Genomic DNA, 21,461 nt, shown 5'->3' with positions numbered 1-21,461 from the left:
ACTGCCGCCACTGGCGAAGACAATTATCCCCCTGCACATCCCTAGCTGCTGCTCGGCTCCCTCATAAAGATAGGCTTTTGGGGCCGCTTTGTGCTTTGATTGGAAATGAAGAGATTGCTAATTAGGGAACACCTGCTGGGACCCAGGCTGGCAGGAACAACGGGCAGGACAGACTGAGCAGGACAGACTGAGCGACCATCTAAGGCAGGGCTGTTTGTGTGCGTGCATGCGTGTGCGTGTGCATGGGGTGCCTGGGGACGTGTGTGCCCATGAGGGGTGGCGTGGGGTGGGCAGTGAGAGGGAGGAAAGAACAGGCGCCACACAGGCTCCTCTGTGATTTAGCCCCACTCCCCGCCACCCCCACCTCCAAGCCGTAAACAAAACCCAGACATTTTATGGAGCTTTTCACCTTTTAAAGGATGCTAATTTGTTTATGGGTGACCATAATTCTGCTTGTATTTGTACAGGTCAGTGCCTGGCATGTGGTGTGCAGTGCTGGGCAGTGCACAGCTGTTTACAGCTGGGCCAGCCCATGTTGGGGTGCACGGAGGGACAGAATGGGGATTGGGTGCATAGAGGTGACCTGCTGGCGGTGAGACCACCTGACAGCAGTGACGGTCGGGGACATAAGGTCAAAGCAGAATTAAACCTGAGATTGCTTGATTATTTAGTCTTTGTCTGAGAACCACCTCCTCCACCGTACTTCTTCCTGGGCCCTGGGAGAACAATTTCATTGGTGGCCCCTTTCCCAGAATGAAAATCCAATTTGACATTGGAGTTAGCAGGACCTGGTGGCCAAACAGGTACCCAGTTGCTTTTCCCTAAATATCAATACAATAACGGCTGAATGGCCCCCTCTCTCATCCGTCTCACCCCTACGCCATGCTGAGAGCCACTCACAACCCGTGTTCATTGTTCTTGCTCCCTCTCTGAATTGGATTCTGAAGAAATATGTTGAGGAGCTATTCTGTGCACTGAGGATTAAATACAAACACACACACGCACATGATCACCAGTTCCTGCCTCAAGAGATCCCAGTCCTGGAGAGAAGGCAGGCACAGAAACACCCACCATTGGCTTGGGAGCAGTTGCAGAAGGGGCACAGTGTTCATCTGAGGTCCGGGGCAGGAGTGATGACTCCCACAAGAGAAAGTATCAGGGAAGGCTTGTCTGCAAGGGGGAAAGCCCAGCAGAGTCGTAAAGGAATCCCTGTGTGATGTGACATGGGGGATAGCACAGCCTGGCTCTTATCCAGGAAAATGCTGGCCATTCAGCATGGCTGAAGCATGGGCCTCGAGGGAGTGGAAGGGCAGAGGGAGGTGGAGATGGGTTTGGCAACCTGGGAGACGTGGCTGGAGAGCTCAGCAGGGCCCTGGCCATGGAGGAATGTTGCCACTTACACCAGTGCACATACATTCCTCCTTGTAAGTCTCCCTGCTGCACTTGCACATGGACTGGGGGTATCATGAGGTGTCACCAAGGGATAGCAGTCCTGGGTCCTGACTCAGCGGGTTTAAGTGGCCTCCCATCCAACATATCCCATTCCTCAGCCAACTCTAGATGCTTCTTCTCTCTCTTCCACCTTTCTACAATTTAGATTTCTAAAATAAATGAGTGCATTTCCACTCCCCACCCCAAAGAACGAGCATTTGCTGAAATGCACAAAAATTATCCTGGCTATCCCTCAGCTCACCCCAGGGGGTGAGGATGCCCTTAGAGGTTCTGTTTTGGTATGAGCTCAGACAGACAGTGCTCTGACCAAAGACCTCAGTTTTTACACCTATAAAATGGGGGAATATTCCTTTTTGGGGGTAGAACTCCTGCACCCCTGGTTTTCTATAATTCCACAAAGAACTGCACGCTGTTGACCTGGGAATGACAACACCTACTTGCTGAGGTTGCTGAGGATGAGAAGGGACCACAGAAGTAAAGCACCAAGAAGCTGGTTCATAATATGTCCTCAATAATGTTGACTGTCTTTCTCCTCTCCTCTCCTCCTCCTCCTCCACTACCATCACTACCTCCCCCCCCTCCTCCTCCTTATCCTTTTCCTTCATCCCAAGCTGTATAATCTTTCATGGCATCTGGTTAGAAAACCCACCACCTTGCTTAGTTTCAATGTTTTTTTCAGTACGACTTACCAAGTGCCTCTATTTTCAGAGCCGTCAGTAAGATTTCCCCCTTTGACTGGCATGAGGTAGGTACTTCCTGAGGAGCTTACCTACCTATCACAGAGAAGTGGAAAGGCTGGCAGAACCCCACAAAGCAGAGGCTGACAGCTCACCCTGCCTGCTCTTGTGAGTATGACCCCAGTGGGACCTGCAAACAGTCATGGGTTCAAGACAGGGCCTCTTGGCTGAGAACCCTTTGCCAACATTGTGAGCCCCTGGCTCAGGCTGGGGCAAGGTATGCTGATGGCAGAGAAGGACAGTGGGCCATTGGCCCAGCAGCCAGGACAGACCTCTGGAAGAGAGAGAAACACAAGCCCCCAAAGGCAGAAGGCACACTGTGAAGTCACCCAGCCCGGTCCTGGCTCTCCCAACCCTGGGCAACTTCCAAATGCTGGGAATGGTGTCCTGGAAACTGGGCTGGTGCTGGGCCCAGGCAAGGTGTTTCCAGCAGCTGGTGGTTATGCATCAAGGAGCCCTCTCCAGGCAAGGGAGAAGAAAGTGCCAGGCACTGGGAAGAGCTGCTGGCAGGAAGGTGCTTTCTTCCCTGCCCTGTGTATGGCATACTTTGTGGCCTTCAAACGTGTAATGGGCTCCTGAAGGTAGAGAGTAGATGGGGAACTATGTGGCACCAAATGTCTTCCAAAGCACCTCTATAATCAAGCAGATATTCTTGGATCAGCAAAGTTTTAGATTAGACTACTATCATTGCTGTCAGAACTCCCCCAGTACCTCCTGCTCCAGATAAGTCTGATTTCTCATGATCACAAAAATCCCATGGCACTCACAGTCCATGAACTTCAGCATATGATCAAGAAGAGAGCAGAGCTCCTGAGGCCAGCTCCAAGCTAGTGCTTCCTCAGGCCTCATGTCACTTAATCCTCAGAATAACTCCACGAGACAGGATTTTTGATCCTCTTTGCACCCATGAGAAAAATGATAGCACAATGGGGCAGAGTCACTTATCTGAGACATAATCAGCAGCAGAGCCAGAATTTGAACCCAGTCCACCCCGTATGATGTCATCAAACCATCAGGTTCTGGTTTGCATACGTAGGTGTTTTTGGCATAGGGATGCCATTGCATCTTGAATTCCCTTTTTAATTTCAACAGCATAGGTAAGAGTGGGGGTTAAATCAGCACATGTGAGTAGGATTCTGAGGAGGTCTCTAAGAAACTGTATATTGGTGTGTGGATCCCTTGGGAGGGTCAGTGAGAGAGGCTGGACATGCAGAATGGAGGCACTTTACTCTCAGGCTTTATGTCACTAAGGAAACTTCAGGGAAACTCTATCTTACTGTGAACACAGAGAAGATGTGACTCTGCTTGGGGATGGAGGTAGGGGCTCTGGCCTGTGGAAATGCCAGGGCAGAGTGTGTTAAAGTGGATGGATGAGAGGAGAGGATCGAGTCGGGTGGCGGTTGGTCATGCAGGGAAAATCTTCAAGCTCTCCCAGACCAGGACAAGTGGAACAGCCTAGAGTCCCCGGGCCAGCAGGCCCTCAGGGACCTCCTCCCAGTGTCCCCAGGCTAGATACCCAAGCCCTAGTGGTTTAGTGAAGAGACAACCTGGGTTATGGAGGCAACCAGGCCTGGGTTGAAACTCGTCTTTACCACTTCTCAGGTCTGCAAACCCCATTTGATACCCTAAGCTGGGAGCCTCCATTCCTTTAACTTCAAACTGGAGCTACCACCTACTTCCAGGGTGAAGATCAGATGAACGACTACACAAAGAGCCTGGCCAAGTATACTAAACATGGTCCTTCAGCCATACATGTTTCTCTTCCTACTTGTCTTCCTTAATACACTGCTTGCCCTTTCCCTGGATGAGGCCAGACAGGCTACAACCAAGTACTAGCAAGCAGGGAACCCCTCCCTTCCTTTTCCTCCAACTCACTTCAGGATTCAAACTCCAAAAGGACAAGAACTGATCTTCCTGTATTTTCTCCAGGCACAGTCAGTCACACAGCCATTTATAGTAAATGCCGCTTGGTAGCAGGTATTGCTTATGTACCCTATCCCAGCCTTTTGCTCAAGGCGAATCAAAGGCCAAAAGCCTTCCCCACAGGGAGGTGATCATAATGGGCTCTTAATTCCGTCAAAGGACCTTTAAAGGGAAGCCATCCTCTCTAGAAAAAAAAGAGGCCATTTTTACTCTGTCTTCAGTTCCCCACAGAGTGAAAGTGAGATAAGGAGTGATTCTCTCTTCCACCCCTTTGATGAGCCTAACCAGCAGAGAGGGAGGTGTAACCTATGCTCTGGATTCTTCAGAAGTCTTGTCTTTGTCACCTGGAGTCTTTAACACGTGGCTTCTAGTGCTTCATAATGAACTCTACCCTGAGCTCAGTTTTCAGAGCATTGGAAACTCATAGTCAAATTCTAGAGAGACCCATATGGAGATAGAAAGAATGAGACGTGGGTGAGTCCCCTTTCTCATACACATCTCTGTTGTAGAGGCCGTTGGTGCTCTGCTTACCTCCCTTTACTGGCTGTTGCCCACATTCCCAACTGCTGAGTGTGTTGGCAGTCAACAGCTCATGGCTGCTCCCTTCTCCTGAGCATCATCCTTGGCCAATGGCAGGCCCTTTGGTCCGGAAAGTCCTTGGAAGTTACTCCTTCTCCCAAGGGCAACTCTCAGCCAAAGACTGATTGATACAGGCGTACAACAAAACAACCTTGTCTCAAGGTGGGACAAGGTAGTGTCATTTACACACAAGGTAGGACACAGTGGTATCATAAGAGTTCCTCATAGGATGAGGTTGAGGCTTGACTTCAGATGAACTTATGTCTTTGCTTAGATTCCTCTTTCATCCTATCTACTTTCCTCACTCCCCTTTCTCACTCTGGAGAGCTCTCCCTCAATACAGCCGAACCCCTCTCTTGGGCTCTGCTTCTAAGGAAACTGACCTAAGACACTAACCTCTTCACCTCTCAGGAGTCTTCCCCAAACAGACACTGGGACAATGCAACACCCGTAAGATGTAAATGCCAAAAAGCACCTAGCAGAGATGATCACGTGCCTCCCTCAGATGAAGAGGCAACAATTAAGTAGCAGGCTCACCCAATCCAGAGGGAATCCCAGCTTTTAAATCTGCAAAGGCCCCAAGGGCAGGAGAGAACACTCCTCTAGGTCACTGCAATCAGGAGACTTACAGTCTGGGTGGAGGTCCCAACTCAGGAAGCCAATAGGTCCTGCAGTTCACCCTAATATCCTGTCACCATTGCAGCAGAGGATCCAGTGGCCTCCAGGAGCCTCTGCCAAGTGCAGCTGTGGCCCCATCAAACAAGTCTCCACTCCCTCCCCCCACCCCCGGCTCCCTTAGAACTTTGGTATTCTCCCCATGGAAAGAGGGAGACCAAGCACTGGAAACTGTGATAACCTCAGACAAGGCAGGAAAGAAATTCCCCAAGGAAAGCGAGTACTCCGGAGGTAGAAAATCTCCCCATTGAATTGGATCACCTCAGCGATCTGGCAGAGGTTTTCAATGTGATGCTTGGGTTTCCGGAAAGGGGGAAGGGCTACACATTGGGAATTGCATCAGTGACTATTAAACATCACTAGGATTCATTGCAAACAGACCAGGCGGGTGACTTCCTCCCCCAAGCTGTCCCCATGCACTGCATTCAGGGGGCAGTCCGCAGATTAGGAGGGTCCCTTAAGAGAAAGGGAAGGCAGAAAAAAAGGCAGAAACCTGGTGAACCTGGCTCCATGGAAGGTCATGGACAGGGAGAGGATGAACACTTTGTCCCAAACAGTGAGCGCATGTTGGACTCCATCCAAGGTGGGGAGATGCTATAACTCTCCTCGGGAATGTGATTAGCATCCCAAGAGCCCAGGTGGGTGGATCAAGAGGAAATAAAGGTCACAGGAGGGTGGGCAAGGAATCCAGCCGCCCACTCGAGGCTGTGGGACTGGCAAGGGACCACTCCTCCCTCCCCTCTCCCCCTCAGTCAGGAAACCAAGCAACAGAGCTAAGGTCAGCACAGTCCACACAAGAGGGAAGGACACACACACGTCTGGCAAGGATTTAGGACAATATTGGTGACAAGAGAGGTAGGGAAGCCCTGGTCTCACATCTATCAGGCACACCGAGCTCTCAGAAGACACCGATGTGCATAGAGTCGCATGAGGAAAAAGACAAAATGAAACAAAAAGGGAATGAAAACATCATCTACCGTTTAACCGAAGGGAGGATATAAAGTTAGCATGGAAAGGAGATAGAAGGGAGGGTGCAGACAACAAAGCCAGAGAAAACAGGAATGAAGCTTCCAAAAAAGGGCCCCATACCACTGGGGCTTTTAAAGTCTGCCCATTTTATCCACATATGCAGTCTGCATTTTACCAACATGGTTACCAGCAGCTCTGTAGAGAATTTTTTTTTAATTGATTTATGGAGAAGCAAGTTGACTAGCAGTTGCAAAGGAGAGCTAAGGGTGATTAACAGAGGACTTATTTGATGGAAGCATCTGTGTTGCAGTATTTACAAGGATGTAAGGACTTGGGGATTAAAAGCTAGAGTTTCCGTATCTGTCTTTCACATGGGTCTTCAATGAGGGACACTCAACACTTTCCCAGGAAACTAAATAAAAAGGCTAAAAGTTTGAAAATGTTGGACCACACTCAGTGTGCATGTAAACCACACAATGGGTATCCATGTGGTTTTGACGGACAGCTCACTTGTGCTCAGTCCTGTAGTACCCTGTGCTCACACGTGCCTGGCACTGGACCTGTACACTTACTGACCTGGATGACAGTAAGCAGGATGGTTCATCTCAGAGCCTCAACCTCCTCTTGTGTAGAATGGAACAATAACAATACCCATGTAGTAACAATACCCGTGTAGTCCTGGCATGACAGGCTAAAGTAAGACAAACTATGCAAAGTTCCCAGCATAGAACAGGCCACCGACAAATGCCTCTTTCCTTTTCTTAACATTCAGAAAAGGATCTTCAGGGGTAAGGTAGTTGAAGAAGTCAAGAAAGCAGGTGTGTGCTAAACAACAATGTAAGAAAACAGTAAAGAAATGCCTTGACAAAATAGGATGATTAAGTACCAGCAGGTGATCCAGTCAACACAAGGAGAGATTATTGCCAGGGAGAAAAAGTGGAAACTTTCCCAATGTGGAGCAAAGGAATAATACCGAAGAATTGTTAAGGCTTTAAATTTATAATGTGTTTCATCCCCAATATGAAAACTGCTAGATGAAGAAAATATGAAATTTTAGGAGGCAGAGAACAAAGCATGTCCCCAGGCCCAGGATGGAAATGGCAGAGCCCCCAAACCACCTGACCTGTGAAAGCCCAATGGTAAGAACCTTTTGGGAAATTTTGGTGGAAAACTAGGGAAGGCCAGAGATCAAGGGTCTAACATACAAAGGGATCGCTTTTTAAGTTTTATAAAACGGCAAAGTCAGGCGTGAAAGGGGCCACAGGGGATCAAAAGAATAGAGCTAAGGACTTACGGGACAATATCTTAGGGATACGTCAGACACAGGAAAAAGAATTGTCCTAACATTATTAATGATAAATCAAGGCCATTTAGTAAAAGAAGAAGAAGGAGAAAAATCTTTACAAGGACACACATAGGGGCCCCAAAAATGGATAAGGGATACTTTGTGTTCTGAAGTCCCTTTATTTAGCTGGTCTTCAAATGCAGTGTTTTAAAATTAATAGAGTATGATAGAGAGAAAGAGAAGAAAAAAAGAAGACAGAGACATAGACTGGTCATAAAGAAAAGAAGAAATAGCGGTTTGGGAATAACATCATTCGTCATTTTAAAAGGTGCTTTCAGTGGGTCCATTTTAGGGAGCTCAATTTACATATTGCTGCTAAAAGATTTTCCAGTTCACATCATGACAGCGTGAACCACCAGCCCCTAATTAGTGAGGGAGGGTCTTGAAGGTAGAAACCAAAGCCATTAAGCAAATCAACCAGGACTAAAGCATTTTCTGGAAACAGCACATCGGTACGAGATGACGGGGGGTGAGGTTGCCATCCACGTGTGTCATTTCTTTCGTTTATACATTCAATGCATGTTGGGTGCCTATGGTGTGCTTGCACTGTGCTGGGCGATGCATTCTCCAATCCTTGTTCACAAAATGCTAACCACTGTGACACAATAGGATCACTTCCCAGATGGGGCACAGGGAAAATCAAGGCTGGAGCCGGGGGAGCTCTTGGAGGTCCTCAAGTCCACCCATCCCTCTGATGAATTCAGAAACAGAGACAGAGGGAAATGAAGCGGATCTTACAAAGTCACCAACCAGTGGCAAAGCTAGGACTAAACTGGGAGCCTCTGGTAGAAATCTGAAGGCTTGCTCAATATACTGTTATAAAAATCTGTTTTATTTCTGTAAACTGTTTGGCAGACACCACAACAGTGTGCAAGTACATCAGTAGAGTTCACATTTCAAGGTAATATTTTTATTTTAACAAATAGCTTCCATGAGTTTCATTATAATACATCCATTTGCCTTTCCTCTGTCCCTACTGCTCACCTTAAATGATTAGGCAAATTCATCCCCCCAAAAAAGTGGGTATCAAGAAAGTGAAAAGAAATCTGCTTCATGGGGGAAAATATTTGGAAACCATATGTCTGATTAGGGTTGAATACCCAGAATATATAACTCAATTATAACTCAACAAGAAGACAGATAACCCGATTTAAGAATGTGTAAAGGACCTGAATACACATTTGACAAAAAAGATCTACAAATGGCCAATAAGCACATGAAAAGATGCTCAACAGTATTAGCCATCAGGGAAATGCAAATCAAAATCACAATGAGAACCATTTTATACCTATGTCATGGGGAGGTTCATGTGTCAACTTGGCCAGGTAGTGGTGCCCGTTTGTCTGGTTGGGCAAGTGCTGGCCTGTCTGTTGCTATGAGGACATTTCATAGAATTAAATCATGATCATGTTGGCTGCATCCACAGCTGGTTTCATTTGTAATCAGCCAAGGGGTGTGTCTTCTGCAATGAGTGATGCTTAATCTAATCACTGGAAGTCTTTTAAGGGGGATTCAGAAGAAATAGGCTCTCTTCCTACTTCAGCTGGCGAGCCTCTTCTGGGGAGTTCGTCCAGACCCTCCAGCAGATTTGTCAGCTTCATAGTCTGCTCTATGGATTTTGAACTCTACGTTTCCAAGGTTACATGAGACACTTTTATAAATTTTATATTTATGGATATTTCCTGTTGATTCTGTTTCTCTAGAGAATCCTAACTAATACAACTTACTAGAATGCTACTATTAAAAACATGGAAATAAGTACTGGTAATGGTGTGGAGAAATAGGAACCTTCATACATTGTCGGTGGGAATGCAAAATGCTGCAGCCACTGTGGAAAACAGTTTGGCAGTGCCTCAGAAAGTTAAGTGTAGAATTACCATATGTCGCAACAGTCCCACTTCAAAGTATATACTCAAAAGAATTAAAAGCTGGAACTCAAACAGATATTTGAACACCAGTGTTCTTAGCGGCATTATTCATAATAGCTAAAAGGTGGAAGCAAACCAAATGCCCATCAACAGAAGAACAGATAAACAAAATGTAGCATATCCAGACAATAGAATATTGTTCTATTGTTCTATGGTAGGGAAACGCAAATCAAAATCACATTTTTTGTTCATAAAAAGGAATGAATCTCTGACACATGCTACAGCATGGATGAACCTTGAAGACATCATGTTGAGTGAAATAAACCAGATACAAAAGAACAAATACTGGATGATCTTACTGATATGAAATGATTAGGACAAGTAAATTCATAGTGTCAGAAATTGGAATACAGGTTACCAAGGACAGGGTTGATAACGGGGAGTTAAGGCTTACTCTGTACAGAGTTTCTGTTTGGGGATGATGGAAAAATTTTGGTGTTGGATGGTGGTGATGTTAGCACAACATTGTGAATGGATTTAACATCACAGAGTTGCATTCTTTAAAGTGGCTAAAATGATTATTTTTTTTTAGTTTAGCAAGCCTTTAAAAACTTTTTTTAATTAGAGAAGTTACAGGTTTACAGAAAAATCATGTAAAAAATACAGTGTTACCATCTACCATTATTAACACTTTACATTAGTGTGTGGTATAACTAGTGGAAGAATATTATAATTTTACTAGTAACTATAGTCTATAGTTTACATTAGGGTGTATTTTTTCTAATATAACACCCTATTACAATACCTTGCATTTAGTGTGGTAAATTTGTTATAATTTATGAAAGAACATTTTTATAATTGTACTAGTAACTATAAGTTAATTGTTCACAATAGCATTCAATATTGTCCAGTCCTAAACCTTATCTTTTAATTTTTATTCTAGTGACATATACAATCCCCAATTTTCCTTTTTAATCACATTCGCATACATAATTCAGTTCTCTTAATTACATTCCCAATGTTGGGCTAGTATTACCACCTAAAATGATTAATTTTAAGCTGTATGTAGGCTACCAGGATACAACCATACAACACAAAGAGTGAACCCTAGTGTAAACTATGGACTGCAGTTACTAATATCATTACAAAAATAATGTTTCATCAATTTGTAACAAAGTAGCCACACTAATGCAAAATGTTAATAGGGAAAACTGAGTGGGGAGATACATGGAAACTCTGTGCTTTCTGCATGATTTTCCTGTAAACCTACAATTACATAATAGAAGGAAGAGCGGGCAGAGGAAGAGGAGGGTGCAAAGAAGAGAGGAAAGGAAGAAGGGAGGAGCGGAAGGAAGCCGGCCAAAGCAGGTGGGTATAGTGTGCCCTAATTGCATGGCCCCCTCCTCTCCTGCAGATGGTGTTTCTCATGCCCAGGCAAATTCTTTCTAATCCCTAGGCCACAGGTGGGAATCTTTTGCATGTTTTCAAATGTTATATAAATGGTATCCTCCCGTCTCTAGAATTTTTCTAAACTCCTTTCCTCTACCAATGACGCTGACTGTCCAAATCCACCAAGGCTGCTCATTAGATTACAGGTTGGCTGTGCTTTGAAGCTGCCCTCACCAAGGGCAGAGGTATGGGCAAGGACTCTGCACAAAAAAGATGCCATTACCATATTCCTGATGCCCAAGAATAAAACCTGCACTTGCAGGGACGATTACCCACTTTGTGATCTTTTCACCTGGGCTAAAAGTGGTGCTTGGTTCCCGCAGGTTTCCCAAGGAATAACAGCAGCCGGGCATCGGAAGGCAGAACCAACCCGAATTATTATATGAGTGTGTTCTCAATGGAGTGCCCTAGAGTAAATAGTCCTTATATGTTCCTTCAAGATAACCTTAGTCTGAGACAAGAAAAGAGGAGTCTCGTGTATGACTGACCACAAAATCCTTAATGAACACATATGCACAAACCCTTACTTTGCACATGTGCACACAGGCTGGTCACAAGTCTGGATTCAGAATTTCCCCCTAAGAAAGCGATGGCAGTTCTACAAGTCCTTTGAAATATATGAACCAGGCCGCCGTGGAGGCATCAAAAATGGCCCTGTATCCATACCCATTCTTCCTTCCTCGCGCCATAAAACAAATGGAAAACAAGCAATCTCCCCTTAGTTACACTGTACAGAGAAGAATTGGCCCTCTGTGAAAAATGCACTCCAGTGACTCCAAAACACTTATGGGCACAAAAGACAAACCATTTAAACCATTCTAACTTTCACACCTGGACTTCAAGTCAGTAGCCAAATAAGCTAGGGTTATGGTGGGCAGATTTCCATGACAGGTAAAAGGTTTGGCCAGGTCACCTCTAATCCCAGACAGGCAATGGGAAGACATGCACTTGGTTACTGGATATGCAAATGAAGCCTTTCCATCCTTAATGAAGAATTGTTTATGTAGCTGCCCTCTGCAGGGAATCGTGGAGGACCCAGTGTGTCTTTGAACCATCTCTGGAGGAGCGTCTTCTGCTATCTTTGCAGACTGTCCAGAGGTACTTTGGGAGGACTTTGGGGACTTTGCCAGTTTCCTCCCTTTTGACCTTTATGGCATGCGGCCCTGGAAAATGATTACAACAGCTAAAACGTCATCATCAACAGCAATGGCTCTGAGGTTATTATTTAGCAGGCACTGATCTAAGAACTTTACATGGATCTTTTTTTAAACCTCACGGCAACCCTAAGAGGAAGGTGTTCTTACTGTCCCCAGTTTAGAGATGAGGAAACTGGGTGTGAAGGGACAAGGCTATGAAACTTGCCCCAGGTTACAACTAGTATAGGGGGTGGGGAGTGATATAGACCCAGCAGCTTGCTCTAAAGCCTGTTTGGCCACTGCATCATGGGGATCATCCTGCCTGGGGATAATTTACTTGAAAACTGGTAGAGAACTTCAACTTTTCCAAGAATGCTTATCATCTGATTTGATTTTAGCTTCACATCCATCTTGGGAGATACTCAGAGCAGGTATCAGCTGCATTCAGCAGGGGAAGAATTTAGGGTACAGAGAGGTTAAGGACTTCCAACATGGCTCCCAAGGGCAACTCCTCTCCCACACCCCAACTGCACTTTATTTTGATGTGCCCGAGAACCTTCAGCAAACCGTGAGGACTATGTGCCCTGACTTGGGACTTCTCCAGATACATAGGAGCCTAGATGCAACTTCTGGGGTGAAGGGTTGCGAGGGAGAGAGTATTAAGACCACAGAGATACAAAAATAGAGTCTCTACAAATTAAAAACAAAAATACAAAATACAAAATGCTGAGTTTGGATAATTGCTTGTTGACAAGTAGTTCTGACCAGTTTTCCACTGACTTTCAGGATACGTTTATAGAGAGAGAACCAACCAAGCAAAGTTGATAGACAACAGAGACCCACAGAAGATGGCAAAGATTGAAAGCCCAGGCAAAGTCACATCTGGGCCCAAGGCTGATGTGGGCTGATCTGTTGTTACTGGTTATGCTAGGAGCAAAGTACTGGGTCCACTGTGACCGACAGCTCTAGAAACGCAAACTTGTAAAGCTGGACAGGCCTAAGAAATCTCCCCCAATCCTCTCATTTTATGATTTAAGGAACCGAGGCCCCCAGAGCATGTGCCTTTTAATTACCACTGATTTTAGGGGTCAACCTCAGCTGCCTGGGCCCCCTCAGACTGGCCTCCTTCCACGGCACCAGGACACCTCCCTGACCACAGATAGAGCAGCCCCCAATGTTGGGTTTGAAATTTTATTTCAAAATAAAATTATAGATTCATAAGGAATTGCAAAGAAAATGTACAGGAAGGCCCTGTGCACCTCTCAGCCTGCCTCACCCCAGCTGATTTTTTGCACACACAGAGCTCACAATTTTAATATAACCTCAGATCTATAAGGGGGTGATAGGTCCCTCCCTGAGAGCGATTTAAAAGCAGACAATCCATGACATTTCTTCCTTACATCTTATCCCACCCCTTCACTGCCACAAACCCTAACACACACACAGCCTCATCAGCAATAATTTAACTCCTGGATGTGGCTAGAAAGATCACTAAGCCAAGCGAATCAATTGTCTCAGCCAGCCACTAGTCCCCAAGAGATGCCTACACTTTTCATTGCTATCGTTTAACCCTCAACAGCCCAAGATTTTATCTCCTGTCTTCCCAAAGAGAGCTGATATGCTGTTCTGGGGAAAAGCAGTACCTAAAATGATGTTCGTAACTTGACATCTTTCAAAAGAGTTGTCTGTGCTAATGGAAGCAGACACTTTGGAAAACTTCAGAAGGAAGGTCTCCCTCTTATGTGCATCACCGGGGACCAGTGTGGTTAAAGCAAGAGGAGGAGAGTGAGGGCTCTAGGGTTTGAACAGCCAGAGGAAGCAGATAGGGCTCAGAACAGGAAAGGAGAGAGCATGAAAAATGCAGGGAGTATTCACAGGAGAGAGACCAGTTTAGCAATTAAATTTGATAGCAACTTAGACAATAGTTCTTTACTGAACAGAATAAAATTCCTGGGAAGTTTAGTGTACATGTGGATAAAAGACCCACCTCTTTTTTTTTTTTTTTTTTTTTTTTTTTTACTTCTGGACAGAGGAACACAAGGAGTGGAGAAAAGCTGGGGCCAGAATCACAATCAATGGGGTCACAAGCTGATGCAGTTAAGGCCACTGGACGTTCATAACTCCAAATCACACCTTCTAACCTTCAGAGATTGGAAGTGCCCCCTGGAGAGTAAAGACTCGGTACAGTTCAATGAGCTCGCATATACTGAACGGTCGGCTAGGAGCCAGCACTGAGCTAGGCACTGGGGAATTCAAAGACAAACAGCAAGGAGACCAAAAGGCAGACAGTGGCGACTCAAGGTGTTTCCTACTGGCGCCTTCCACCTACTGGGGTCGGGGGCGCAGAGAGCGGCACTTAGCAAGTTCGGGTGGCACCAAGATTCCCATTCTGGATCCCCTGCCTCAGTAAGGAGACAGGTGGCTTATCGGGGCAGAAAGGAGGAGAGGTCACGGCTCGCAGCGTGCAGACTCTACGCAGGGACACACAGGAGGGTGGCGAGGATCTCGGGATTGGGGCATCCCTTGCAAGGATGCTCTTGCCGGGACGTGGAGGGTGCTCTGGATTCACCTGATGTGCCATCACCTTAAGGGACAGGAGGACACAGCAGGTACCTGCTGCCCTGGAGGACACAGCAGGTACCTGCTGCCCTGGACACGCAGCCCTGCTGGTTTTTATAGCCTGGACAGAACCGGCCTGCTCCACAGGCAGAGCTCAAACCGCTCCCTGAGGAGGTGGGGCAGATAGGGCAGCAGGAGGGACTCCCAGGAGAACGAAACTGCTCATTACATGTGGACTGGGGCCACACCTAATCGACAAAACTCTCTTTCCACAGAGAGGAACAGAGGCAGGCCTTCCCCTGAGCCTAGGAATGCTGTCCAGAGCCCAGGTCACATCCTCTGCTCTCCTACAGGTGCTTAAAAGCCCTAAACTCTTCACAGCATTATTGTGGGAAAACCTTTGCGGGATATGTTAATCAAAATAAAATCCACAGGATAGGAAAAATAATAACGGTACATAAATACATATATCATATGCTTAACTCCTGTCTTTTTTTGTTCCCCCCTTGATTTCTTGGACTTTACTTTCCACAGTCTGTTTTAAATAGTGACATCCCCTGCAACCTCATAAGCCCAAGTCCTTTTGTGAATTTCTTCATGAACAATTGTGGCCTTACTACCTGAACATATGAGGTTCACCTTCTAATTTTTTATTCCTTCCCAATTCCCTACACCTCCTTCAAAAGAATAAATGAATAGATTAAAGCTATTGATAATCCTAAATAAAATGCAGGTGAAAGTAAAGAACCAAGAAAAGGAAAGTTCAAGTTTCCTAAAGATCAAAATAAAAAAAACAGATCAGATTACCCAGCTGAACATGTATATGTGTGTGTCCAATCTATCTTGATAAAGAGAGATTTGCTGATAAAACTATTTTGCTTTTAATCGAAAATAATCCAGGCTTATTTGCTTCATTTAATGCTGCCCAATTGTTGGAAAAATTATTTGCTTTGATCTCTGGTTTCCTAGTGGAGTAGTTCATTGGATGATGACGCTGAAAGTCTTGCTGCCACAAGTTGCTGCTCTGCCGTATCCCAGGAGAGCAGCCCTTTGGGGAGGGCGCAGACCGTCTTCAGTGATGTGACATGATGTGTGCAGAGGTGACAGCTCCCTGCTGACTCTTAGGGTACTTACTCCATGCCAGATACAGGACTAAGTTCTCCACGCACGTCTCACCTTCCCAACCACCCTCTGGGGTGGGTGCTACAATCATACCCACTTAACAGATGGGGAAATTGAGACCTTGAGGGGTTAAGTTAGTTCAAATCTTGCCACTGAGAATCGGTGGTGCCAGGATTTGAAGCCAGGCTGGCTGACTCAGAGCCCACACTCCTTTTTTTTTTTCATTGGGAAAACATAACATACAAACATGAACATTCTTAACGTATGAACATTCCATTCTTGCTCTATAATCAATGAGAGTCCACACTCTTAACACATTCTGTGCTGCCCACAAGAGATGCACTTTAGGATGAGAGGGTGGGAGTGACCAAAAGGGTGCTAGGCTTACAATGGGGGAATGAAACATCATCTCGGCTCTAGTGGAGCTCCTGGGCTAATGACAGGACCCACAGAAGCAAACACTTACACCATCGGAGATGAAGGCATAAATGGAGAAAGAACAGTTGGGAGAACCCCAAAGAAGAGAGAGATGCTGACCAGTGCAGGAAGGCTGCACAGAGAAGCTTATGTAGGTATGTGATAATTGCCAACTTGACACAAAAAGGCAAATGCAAGAAGACTCACAGGCCACTGAGCAGGGAGCACTAAGAAACAAAAAGATGAAGGATCCTATAGCTAGAAAGCTGCCCCCTCTGTTGACTTCATGAAGCAGGAAAGAATGGACCAAGTGAAAGGAATAGAAATTACACACTTGGGTGGTGGCAGAAAGAAAGCATAAGATTCCCCTTCAGAATCAGGGGTCCTGCCCTTCCTTTGAGAGCGCAGAAGGAGATCTCGCTCCAGGAGAACCGGGGCAGCCTGTTTGGGCAGCCATATGGCACCGACATTCCCCAATCCTTTACTATACTCCAGAGAATGGGGGGGAGAGAGAGGTCAGATACTTGCCTGAAACTTGAATTCCTGACATCAGCTTTGCCTTGACATTGCTCAACCTTGGCCAAGTTGCTCCTTGCTTTCTCTGGCTGGGGATCAGAGAGTTCTCTACTGACATTCACCTGGGCACGGTACGCAGGTGGGCTTTGAGGTCCCCGTGTGCAAAGAGGGTGTGGTGGGAGGACCCAAGGATCTGGACCCAATTACACATCAAAGGAGGAGAAAGGGGCTTGTGAGATGTGAAGAACTTGAAGGGAAGACAGAACCCTCTGCATTTCAGAGTCAGACAAGTATAAAACCCATTCCCCCAGCTCCACCAGGCAGCAAGGGACCTCTCCAGCTGCTGGTAAATTGAGCCGTACTCCTGTCTCTATATTCTCACCTCCAGATTGGAGGAGAATTAACTTGGGGAGTTGAAGACCCACAAGCCCTGCCAGGCCCTTGGTGAGCTGAGGGTCCGTGTCTGCTGCAGGGGCTTTTTTTTTTTTTTTTTCTGAACACACCGACTGACTCTGGCTTCAGAGATTCTACCAACAGTTTCCATTTTTGCTTTGTGAACTGATCCCCCTCTCCTCAGTTCCGCCCTGCTTTCCACTTTGCCCAGCACTGAAGTTCTACAGCGGCTTGAACGCACTGATGGCTTCACTGGTTTAATTTTTTTTCCACCGCAGCCCTGAGGGGTTTTAACTCTTTCCTCCTGCAGAAACCCTGCTTTTGGAGTTGAATGTTTAAACTCTCACTGGGAGACTCATAAATATTCGGAGTCACTCTCTCCCTCTCTGTTTGATTAGGAAATGAGGCTTTAACTCAATGTAATCCCCAAGCCATTAACAAAAGAGCCCTCAACAGCTCCACTATTAGAATTTCACTCTTAACCCGCTGAGGATTGAATTAGATTAACATAACTACCCACAGTCTGAGTTTATTTTCTGTGCCAGATAGAAATGTGTTTTTCAGGAAAGGCGAGAAGGGGGAGGGAAGGAGGAGGGAGAGAAAGAGCAGGACGATAATGAAATGTAAAAGTAGAGATAAGAAAAAGATGGACAGATAGACTGTAGAAGTGAAGTGAGAGAGGAAGAGTTGTGCCTTGTCTTTGGTTTAAAAATCCTGCCAGCTGCCATTCTTTATTTATGGGATATTTGGAGAGACTCCAGCTATGTAAGTGTTTGAATTAGGGGAGCACTTTCCAGGTATTTGTGATTCTTTCTTCCTCGAGATTGATGGTCCTGCACCTGAACCTGCTGGATTCCAAAGCACCTGCTCATTGGACCCACTATCCCCAATTTGGGAGGAGGTTGGGGCTGGGTTTCCATGAGCTTGAGGGGGGGGGGGACACATAAAAGCACAGTGCATGCACACGGGAGACAGCTCACTTAACATCGAGAGAAATAAATAAGGCTAAGGATGGAATGGGCTAGATTTTGCAGACATGAAGTCACAGACATTCCCGTGACCAATTGCATTTAAGAAATCAGTTTGGGAAAAAAATAAAAAATAAAAAGAGCTTGCTGGGAGCTTGGTCCACATAAAATCAATCGTTACTGAAGCAGAAACTAAGTAATCAAAGGCTGCCTTATGCAAATGCATCAAAGTTTCCCCCCAACTGTGTCTGTATAACTGAACCCAAAGGGGAAAAAAACATGTCCTGAACTTGAACTTGATGAAAGCCAGGTCCTCCATCACACTGCCACACACACCCCCATCCCACCTAAAAGCATCCACAGGTATCCAAAGGAAGGAGCAGTTCTCACCTAAACGTTCTAACAAATATTCTCCTCTCCTGACCGTTAACGCTAATGAGAACACAGGACTTGTTCAGGAATGCAGGACTCTCCCACTGCATTTAATCATGGGTAAGGGCGGTCAGGCTCCAGTGTGCACGTTGGGGAGGAATAGGGATTGTTTGCTCTTGTATTAAAAGGTTAAAAAATGTCACCCTTTCTCTCAAAAGCCATTGAGATGTGAGAGTCATAGAAGTTCAGCTTTGCAAACAGCTGACTGCTCCGATTTCTGAATGCAACGTCTCAATCATTTGATTCACTTGAGCTTTAATTAACAATAACCCACCAACTCCCCCTCCAGCATTATTGTAGGAAACCCGTAGTACGATAATGTTTATCAAAATAGAGGCCATGGAAAAGGAGAAAAATAAAAATGTTACGTATATAAAATGTTTAACTCCTAGGGATTGCTTTCTCGATTTCTTGGGCTTTACTTTCCACAATAGATTTAAAACAGTGGCATTTCCTCCATTTAAAATCAAATTCCTTATCCTGAAATTTTCCACCTATGAATGTGTTACGGCCTGAATACATGCATTTTACCTTCTAATTTCTTATTTCCTCCCAATCCCGATTCTCCCCTCCAAAATAATAAGTGAATGGATTAAGGATATAAATAATCCTAAATAAAATACAGATGAAAATATAGAACCAACAGAAGGAAAGTTCCAGTTTCATAAAGTTCAAAATAAAAAGGAGACCAATTGCCTCTTTAAACATACATATATCTATATATCTATATATACACACACACATATATATGTCCATAGTATTTAACTTTCATCAAGCTCAATGCAAATAAAACTATTTTGGTTTTACTTCTAAACAGTCCAGATTTCTTTGCTTTGTTTAATGCTTTTTAAATTATTGAAGAAACATTTCTTTGTTAGGACATCATTTTCCCAAGCAAATCAAGAAGTATTCCTTAACAATATAAAGGATATGGTAAACATTATATTAGTAAATAGAAACCCATGTGTTTTAAGACTTGTAAAAAGAACGATATCAATTTTTTAAAGTTGTGCATGATATGCATTAAGCATCATCACACTTCTTTTCAAAACTCAGGGCTACTCTTCCTTTGTAAAATATATAAAACAAATCCCCCCAAGCACAGGATGTATAGTTTATTCTAACCATTACCTAGAAACTGCATTCCCAGAGGTCCCACGGAAAGCCTGCAGCTGTGAGCGGCGTGGACCGCCAGACCATGCCTGTGCCACTTCTGGGAGTCACGTGCTTTGCACACGGAGTCTGCACACTCTTGGGTTATCTGATACAAGCCTGGCTTTGATGACAGCCATGATATAAGTTTCTTCCTCCGTGAAGGATGCAGAGAGGTACTCCACGGCTCATACACCTGACTTCGTCCTCTCAGAGGCTCTTCCACCCCCACCCCCCACTCACATTCCCCTTCCAGGGTTAAGAAAATACATCCAAAAGGTGAGCCCACGAAAGGCTTTAAGGCGAGACATATCATCAGCTCTCATTTCAACTTCTAAAAGCAAACTCACTCAACGGAGCAAAAAAAAAAAAAAAAAAAGTCATTTTCTTTTGGGGCTCTAGAGGAAAGCGTGGTAATTGGGACTGTCCAGCTGGTTCTCCGGGAGGGAAGCACCCAGGTTGAGGCCAAGCCTGCGGGGACCCCTGCATCGTTACCTGTCCCATGTGAACGGGTCTTCCCTCCGCAACCTTCCCGGAGCCGCCAGCTAGTGAAAGTTTTCACGCTGGGAGACGGAACCACCCTGCTGAGCTGCATGTAAACTTCCCCTTGCCCTTTTGATTTACTTACTTTTTCTCAACGAAAACAAATAAAAATAAAAGGAAGCCTACTGACTCCCAAATGAGTGTGTGTGTGACCCTGCCACCCAGCCGTTCCTGGTCCCTCTGACCTTCCCGTGACAGTCTGAGAAAGGCAATGTTTTCCTCTCGGCCACACAGAGATGCTTTAGAAGTGCCGAAAACCAGGATGAAAGAAGAGGCATGGAAAGATATTTTTATCCATTACAAAAAGAGAGAGAGAAAGAGAGAAGGGGGGTAGAGGGAAAAGGACAGAAAGGTTTCAGGACAGCGTTGGGAAGAAGGAGGGGAGAAGCTGCGTTACTTACATGCCTGGGGCCAGGAGAGGACAGGGCTGGCAGGAATGTTCTCCCCCTCAGGTGATTTGTTGCTTAGCTCCTACGGCACCAGCTGACAGTCCCCTGTCTGTGTCTCTCTTTGTGACTAAGGACACAGTACTCCCAACCTATAAATAGATCGCGACTCTGTGATTGATATAACAGGCAGCTGACAAAAAAAAAAAAAATCCCACAACTATAACCAGGTCTTAAGCAAAACATCCAAAAGCTCAGGACTCTCAACACTCCCGAGCCCCATGCAGGTGTAACCACATTCACTGTTGGGCCCTGGAAAGGGGAACTGAAAAAATATAATAAAGGGGAGGAGGAATGAGGCGGGGGGAGCAAAATGATAAAGGGAAAGTGTGAAAGACAATTGCTACTGATGCGGTGCAGCAATCCCTGGGGTCAGAGCCCAGGGGTGTTGATCGGCAGAGGAGCGAGGGGAGCCCCCGAGGCAGAAGGTCCTGACCCCGGGAAGAAGAGGCCCCCAGACCCTGAGCCAGCAGCCCTGTTAGGGCTGGAGTCAAAGTCCTGACTTGGGAACATTCGTCAGCTCAAGTGCTTTCCACGAAAGTTTCCATTCCTCCTGCCAAATCAGGAGGCAGGGAGGGAGCAGAGATTTCCTAGCTCAGAGGTCAGATGAGCTTCTTGGGGGCACATGCAGAGGTTCTGGAGGGCGACAGTGCGGGGGGCAGGGACAGAAAGCGTGTCAGGAGTCATCTGGGCCTGATGATCGCAGGGTCCCATGGGCCCAATCATGCGGGGTAATGGTTTTTTAAAGGCCAGAAGATGACACTCCCAAAAGAACAATTG

General features: G+C 45.7%; 1 protein-coding gene across 1 annotated transcript in view; it reads right to left on the bottom strand.

Annotated features, from left to right (window-relative positions):
* The window catches only part of ESRRB (estrogen related receptor beta), a 182,632-nt gene extending 161,892 nt beyond the window's left edge, over nucleotides 1-20,740 (bottom strand). The window contains exon 1 of the mRNA XM_077123144.1: nucleotides 20,637-20,740. Within this exon, the coding sequence (XP_076979259.1) occupies nucleotides 20,637-20,638 (2 nt within the window). The 5' untranslated portion in view covers nucleotides 20,639-20,740. The remainder of the gene's footprint in view (nucleotides 1-20,636) is intronic.
* Between the last annotated feature and the right edge of the window lie 721 nt (nucleotides 20,741-21,461).

Source organism: Tamandua tetradactyla, chromosome 12, assembly GCF_023851605.1.
Source record: "Tamandua tetradactyla isolate mTamTet1 chromosome 12, mTamTet1.pri, whole genome shotgun sequence".
In the NCBI taxonomy this organism is placed as follows: Eukaryota; Metazoa; Chordata; class Mammalia; order Pilosa; family Myrmecophagidae; genus Tamandua; species Tamandua tetradactyla.
Note: the sequence above shows the minus strand (reverse complement) of the source record. Positions and strands in the feature narration are given on the sequence as shown.